We start from the raw sequence: 7,013 nt of genomic DNA on the forward strand, positions 1-7,013 counted from the left end.
GAAAACAGAGACAGCATTGCTAAAAGCCATGGTTCCTTCTGGTGTGGGGTCCTACAGTCAGAGCCCGTCTCGACCACCGGGTGCCCAGGGACACCCCAGTTCTTCTGTGACTGGCCCACCCTCAATTCTGGGCAAGGAGAGGAGGAGGCGGGAGACTGGGCAGAAACCTGGGATGGGGGTCTTTGGGAGCCAGGAGTGGGGCCGGGGGGCAGCAGGGGCTGAAGGGGCTGGTCATTGCCCGCGGGCTCTGCCCTGGCGGGTACGGGGTCTGCCAGTGGCACGGGCCTGGGCTCGGGCCACCTTGCCCATCTCCCGACGGATGTCATCCAAAGCTGTGGCTGGGGACTCGAGCAGCCGCTGGAAGAGGCTGGGCCGGCCGGCGGGTGGCTCCTGGCACTGGAAGGTGACCGCCGTGCCTGTGTTGGCCTTCATCTCCCTTGAGAAGCCATCGGAAGAGCCATCAAAGCATCGGCCGATGGCGATCTCCTTGGCCAGCCGTGGGCTCTGGTCAGTGACCGTGTAGACACCGTAGTTGTGTCCCAGGGGGTCCAGGGGAGCCAGCATGGCGAAGGTGGCAGGGTCATCTGCTGGCACAGGCGGGGGGTGCCTGGCCAGGTAGTCACGCAGCAGGGTGTTGACAGCCGTAAGGCGGCAGCTCCCCTGGGGCGTGATGGTGACCAGCGTCCTGTCTGCCTGCTGCTGGTCGAACAGCATCCCACTGCACTTGAACTCCACGCAGGCGGCCGATGTGGTGGGCCTCTGGGGGTCGCGCACACTGCGGGCATCCCGCAGCCCGTAGAGCTGGCCCTGAGTGCGGGGGTGGCTGCCCCCGGCGCTGTGCGCGCGGACCATGTACTCTTGGGGGCCCTGCAGGCGCACCTTCAGGAAGCAGGCCCGAAATTCCTGCGGGTTGGGCCACCAGGCCAGGAAATCGCTGGTCCAGGAGGCAGGTGCGCCCTCGCGGAACGGTACCACGTTGTACTCGTACCTGTCCGCCTCCACCCGCGCGAAGCGGAAGTGACTGGCGTTCACGGGGGCCTCCTGGCACTCGCGAAGGTGTCGCCAGGGGTACACGGGCCCGCGGGCCTCGGCGGGGTTGCCGCGCCGGGGCTTGGCCAGGTTGATGCGGAAGCCGTTTCGCTTCAGGGCCGGGTCTTCGTGGTCGGTGCGCCGGTAGCCCAGCCTGTCCAGGTAGGGCTGGGGGACGCCCACCGCGGCCGGGCGCGGCCAGGGCCTGGAGGGCGCTGGCTCCAGCTCCTCGCCCCCCAGGGTGGCGGTGACCAGGGCGGTGTAGGCGTCGGGCCGCTCCTCATCGCAGAAGGCGGGGAGGCAGGCGCCGTTGGGGCCGGTGACAGCGCTGTCGAAGCGGCCCCAGGCTCGGGGGTTGGCCGAGAAGCCCGGGGCAGGTTCCAAATTGACCAGCGTGACCACAGCGCCATCCACCTGCTCGCTGGGCGCGAACTTGTCGTTGGCATAGACGCGCACCTTCACGAAGCAGCGGCGGTGCTCGGGCACGTCCAGGTTAAACAGGCGCCGCTCGCGCACCTCCACGTTGCCCACCAGGAAGGCGCGCTCCTCCCGGCGCACGCGGGATCCCGCCAGCGCCTCGGCCTGGAAGGCGCTCTCCTCCTCCCACAGCCCCGTGCCCGGCGCCAGCGACCACAGCCTCAGCGCCTCCGCGTGGCCTGCCATGTGGATCTGACCAGCGGCCACGCGGACCGCCACAGGCCCCGTGTGCAGCAGCTCTCCAGAGCCGGCGGCGTGCAGGTCCACCGAGAACATGCCGTAGGTGCGCAGCGGCGCCAGCTCCCCATCCTGGTCCAGAAAGCGCAGGTCAGTGGGGGCAGCAGCAGCAGAGGCCAGATCTCGGGGATCCACAAAGGTCACCTGGGCCGCCACATCACCCACGTAGGGTCGTCCATCGGGGAAACGGAAGGCCCCTGGGGGAAGGACAATCTCGCCCATGAGGTCCTCATCCCCCAGGCCACCAAGTGGAATCCTGTTGCTCTGAGTGCCATCCAAGAGGACAGGGACCGGCTTCCGAATAGCCTTGACCTCGTGGTACACACCAGTGCCCCGTGGGTCAAAGGGCAGAACCTTGACAGCGTCCATGAACTCACCGCTGGGATCCAGGAAGGTCAGCACCAGGCGCTCCGGGGATGGAGGCGCCTCAATGGTGAAGTCCCCCTGGTAAGAGGTGAAGCCGAGGGGCTCTCGGCCCAGTAGGATACGGGCGAAGCGCAGGGGCTCCCCAGAGTCTGCGGCCACCACGCGGCCGCGCACCAGGCCCCTCGGGGGCAGGCACTTCTGGCAGCTGCATTCGGCCACCACCTTTACTGGGAGGACGTAGCCTGAGCATTGGACATCCCGGCTCTTCAAGCGCCGAACGCTGCAGCAGCGGCTGTCGGGGTCCCCACAGTGCTGGCCGGAGCCCACGGGGCCAGGGCAGGGCACATCGGGACAGCGGCCCACATCCAGGTAGGCAGGACTGCCGTCCGGCTGACCACAATCGTCTGGGAGCTTGATCAGGTGCTCTGTAGGCTGGGGGTCACAGGCTGGCTGGCCTGGGGCTAGGGACAAGAAAAGACAGCAAAGACTTTGTCTGGGGCCAGGGGCTCAGCCCAAAGTCAGGGCTCAGAGAGGCCTAGGATTGGTGATCAGAGACGCCAAGACTCAGTCTGGGGTTGGGGGGCTCACCCAGCATGGTGAGCCAAGCAGTAGCTGAACGCACAGCACCCGCGTCATTCCAGGCTTTACAGTGGTAGGTGCCCGCCTGCTCGGGGTGCAGCCCCCGTAGCTCCAGTTGGGCCGCATACCCAAGCTCTCTCCTATTCAGCAGGGTCCCGTTATGGAACCTGCATGATGGGCAGGCAACAGATAAGGCTTTGGTGCCTGGAGGGTGGGTGGCGCATTCCCCCCACCCCACCCCGCCATGGCCTGGGGTTCCAGAGCAGCCCCCTCCCCTCCGGATCACCAGGTGAGCCATCAGGAGTAAGGTCAGTGTCCTCACTCACAAAAGGGGCTTGGCCTCTACCCCCACCCACCTGGGAGAGCCTCTCACCTTCCACCTGAGAAGCCGTGGCCACAGCCTCTTCTGGAAGGTCACTGGGGACCAAGGTCACAGGGAGTCTGCACAGGGCTTTGGACATGGGCCAGGGCTTACCAGGAGTATTTCTTGGGTGTGGGGGTGCCTGTGGCTTTGCAGCAGAAGGTCACATTCTGGCCTGCCTCTCGGACTCGGGACTCAGGGTGCTTCATCAGGTAGGGCTTCTCTGGGGGTGCAGGGGTAGAGGTCAAGGACCCGTCCCTCCTAGTCACCCCTTCCCTTTCCATCTACCCCATCTCCCCTTACAGCTTTCAGTGACATCTGACCTCCTCCCCAGGATCTCCCTGGACACCTGTCCCTCTGTCCTAGTACTATCACCTCAGATACCCTGTCTCCCCATGTAGCCCTGCACCCCTCTCCCCAAGACACTTACCCAACTTCTGGAGAACGATGGTGACCACAGCTGAGATAGAGCCGTTGGCTTGGGCCTGGGCCACGCCTACAGAGAAGCCGTCCACTTGGGCACTGATGTTGGCTTGGCTGCTGGCACAGATACCCAGTACCCGGAAGGCTCCGTGGACATCGCTGGTGGCCACAGTGCCTGGCCAACCTTGCAGGAAGACCCTGGCTCCTGGTAGTGGTCGCCCAGATGGGGTGACCACCATGCCCAGGAGAATGTGGCTGGGGCATCCACAGGTGTCAGGATGGCACCCTGGGGACACAGGGAGCAGCAGGGCAGAGGTTGCCCTGGGAAGAGCTGGTGCCTGCCCTTGGCCAGTCACTCAGCAAATGTGTCCACATACCCCTGTGTGCCCTCCAAGCGGCTACTAGTGTGGATGGGATATGGTCAGGGGAGGGACTCGGGGTCCAGGGAGGGCCTCAAAGGGCTCAGAAGAAGCCCCTTCCATGATGTAGGAAACCATAGGGGGGGCAGTGGGGGCCAGCCAAGAGCTACTCTTGGGCTCAGAACATCTTTCCCTTCCAATCTGTGGTTTCTCCATAGAATGGAAAATTCCACTGGAAACCAGGGCAGAGGCATGGGGAGGGCAGAGCTAGGCAGGGGTGGGGTGGGGACCCCACTGCCTTATTGGCCACGGGGCTTCCCCTCCCCACCACAGCATCACCAGCCCAGGGCTGCCAGGCCATGTTTATGGAGCGCAGGCTAGGCGGAATTTCCAGTCATCTCCTGGCCAGCTTGGTGCCTGCCAGGCTGTGAACGCGTGTCTGCGTGGGCGTGGGGCCCGGGTGGGGCAGCAGACGACATGGGCACGCGGCAGTCTGAACCCCTCTCCTGCGCATGTGGCCATGCAGAACCCCCACCAAATATCCACGTGCTCTCAGATTCCGCTGCGGCTGCACAGGGCCCTGGCTCCTGAAATGTTACCTCCACCACAGTGTGGAAGAGCACATTTCCCAGCGTCCCCTGGGCCCAGGGAAGCGGCAGCCAGACTCCAATCTCCCCAGTGCCCCAGTCCTCCAGGCCCCGCCCCCTGCAGGCCCCACACCTTAACTCCCCGCTGCCCACTAGGCAACACCCTTAGCAGGCCCATTGTTTCTCAGCAGACCCGGTCCCTAAGCCTCCCCTCAGGGTCCCCTAACATCTTCAGACCCCGCCCCACACCCACGTTTCCCCCAAGGTCCTGCCCCTCCGTCCAGCCCCTTCCCCTGTCCCTACCACGGCCTTCACCATTCTCATCTGAGACACAGCTGCGCCCCTGACCCACCCCAGCCTTCTACCTGGGCACTGAGGTCGCACGCACTTCTGTGCTTCCTGCGGACGCCCTGGGCATGTGTCCTCAGCTGGGCAGCTACGGCGGCGCAAGCGACGACCTGGCCCGCAGCTCCCCGAGCAGGGACCCCACGGGCCCCACGCCCCCCACACGGCCTCTGCGGGAAGGGAATGAGAGTCAGCTGGCCTTCGGCCCAGGCACTGCAGCGGATCCTGCAACTGGAAGAATGCGGAACAGGCCCACCCACCTGCGCGCCCCTGAGAAAAAGTGCGCTGTAGGTACCGCCCTGCCTACTGACCCCAGGTTCCCACTCCACTGCTGGGTCTGCTGTACCCTGCGCCCCAATATACGGGGCTCAATAAACGCCCAGACGGGCAGAAGCGGGTACAGGGGCTAGAATGAGGGCGGCGGGAGGGTGCCCGCTTCCGGGGACACCAAAGGGGACAAGGGCCCCTGCGCCTCCCCTTCTTTCTGCCCACCTAGCCCCTCTCCAGGCCCCGGCCCGGCCCCTCCCTTACCGAGGGGGCAGCGGAATCGCACGTGGTAGTTGGAGCAGCGGCGGCCTCGCGGTTGCTCCCGGTTGAGGCACCAGAAGCCGCGTACGGGGTTCGAGTGGACCCGCTCGCCGACAGTGGCCGGCAGAGCCCAGTCTGTGGTGCGGGCCTCCAGCTCCAGGGGCTGCGGGCACACGCGCGCCGGACCGTAATAGAAGCGGATGGCAGCCAGGCTCTCGAAGTCACCGTCACCGCCTGGGTGGTCCACGTTGAACCAGGACGTCCACTCGCTGGCCTCTGCGGGCGGAGCACGTGCTGGAACTCCAGTCGGTCCCCGCGGCCCCCATCACCAGCCCTCAGATCGCGCTGCGCAGCGCCCACCTGCCCCCACCTGTGTGCCCCAAGTCCCCAGTCACCGGGGAAGATGCTGGAGTCTGGCGCTGTCTGACTGGGGCCCCCCGAACCCTGTCCTCAGCGAGTGGAGGAAGGCCAGTCATAGACCAGCTCTGGCTGGGGGGGTCCCTATCTGGGTATTCCCCATTGCCCTTGCTTATGGCTGCAGCCCCACCTCACTTCCACCCCACCCTAGCCCCAGTCCTGTTGGGCAGGACCTCCGGGCCAGCCAGCCCTAGCAGGTGCTCGTCCCTTTGCTCGTCCCTTCTTGTCTCAAAAGCAGCCAATAGATTGGAGACCTAGGTTTGAGAGCACCCATGTTCCTGCCAGTGGGAGTGTACACACACACGTCCCTGCCAGTGGGAGTGTACACACACACACACACAATCTGTTTTCCTCGTTGGCAAACAGGCTGACTGGGATCTCATGGGGCACCACTTCTAGGGGTGCGCTGCCACATGGAGAGGTCAGACAGGACCTGGGCCATGTTGAGTCCCCTCCTCAGATGTCCGCCTCCCCCAATCCCAGCTCAGCCAGCACCTCACGACAAGCCTGGGACTCACCTTTCCAGTCCTCCAGGGTTGGTGATGGCTGGCCGGGCAGTGGTGACCACCTGTGGAGCCCCCATGCTGTGCCCGTGGTCCCCCAGGTGGGGATGGGATCTGAGGGAGGGGTGAGCAGGGGGAGGGAGGCACTTTTCATGCACCGACCTGCCATGACCACAGGTCACTTCAGGGCAGAAAAAGCTGAGCTCCTGAGAGCCAGAGCCCATTGGCTGACCCTGTAGACTGTGGGCACCCTCCAGGAAACCCCCAGTCCCTCCCAGAAAACCCTATAATTTCCCACCCACCCACCCCAGGGTCACCTAGCCCCTTCCCTCCTCTGACCTATCCCTGAAGACGTGCACTGGGGTGACCTTGTCTGACTGCCCCCCCCCAAGTTTTGCCCCCCCCCACTCCCTCCCCTCCAGCAGTGGTTCAACCTCCACTAGTTCAGTTCTCCTGGTCTCCTCCCTCAGGCTGAACTGCATCCCCTTCATCCATCCGGGGGGCAAAATTCCCTCCCCGGCCCACTTCCAGCCTACCCCTTCCCTCGGGACCCCGCTGCCCACACAAAAAGTTCTTCCTGAAGTCTAGCCCGCCTTCTGGAGCTGCTGCGGTGGTCTAGGGCCAGGCCAGGGGCGGCGACCTCCGACAAGACCCCGTGCCTGCTGCCTGTCTCCCCATCTGAGAAATGGGCCTCTCTCGCCACTTTGAGCTCCCTGGACACGGCGATCCCCCTCCGGGCGGTGTGTGGGCGGCCGGGCAGGAAGTAGGTCTCGGTGGAAGTGGGTGACTGGGGGGTCGGGGG

At 65.1% G+C, this 7,013-nt stretch overlaps 1 protein-coding gene across 1 annotated transcript; it reads right to left on the minus strand.

The window, feature by feature from the left end:
- Positions 1-231: 231 nt before the first annotated feature.
- CILP2 (cartilage intermediate layer protein 2) lies at positions 232-6,380 on the minus strand. Its single transcript, XM_004705510.1, has 8 exons — positions 6,374-6,380; positions 6,227-6,325; positions 5,295-5,567; positions 4,784-4,933; positions 3,480-3,758; positions 3,164-3,272; positions 2,698-2,855; positions 232-2,570 (listed from the first exon to the last, which is right to left on the minus strand). Exons 1-8 carry the CDS (start codon positions 6,378-6,380, stop codon positions 232-234), a joined length of 3,414 nt encoding a protein of 1,137 aa, XP_004705567.1.
- Between the last annotated feature and the right edge of the window lie 633 nt (positions 6,381-7,013).

Source organism: Echinops telfairi, unplaced genomic scaffold (assembly GCF_000313985.2).
Source record: "Echinops telfairi isolate 266 unplaced genomic scaffold, ASM31398v2 ScPeMD7_7457;HRSCAF=8495, whole genome shotgun sequence".
In the NCBI taxonomy this organism is placed as follows: Eukaryota; Metazoa; Chordata; class Mammalia; order Afrosoricida; family Tenrecidae; genus Echinops; species Echinops telfairi.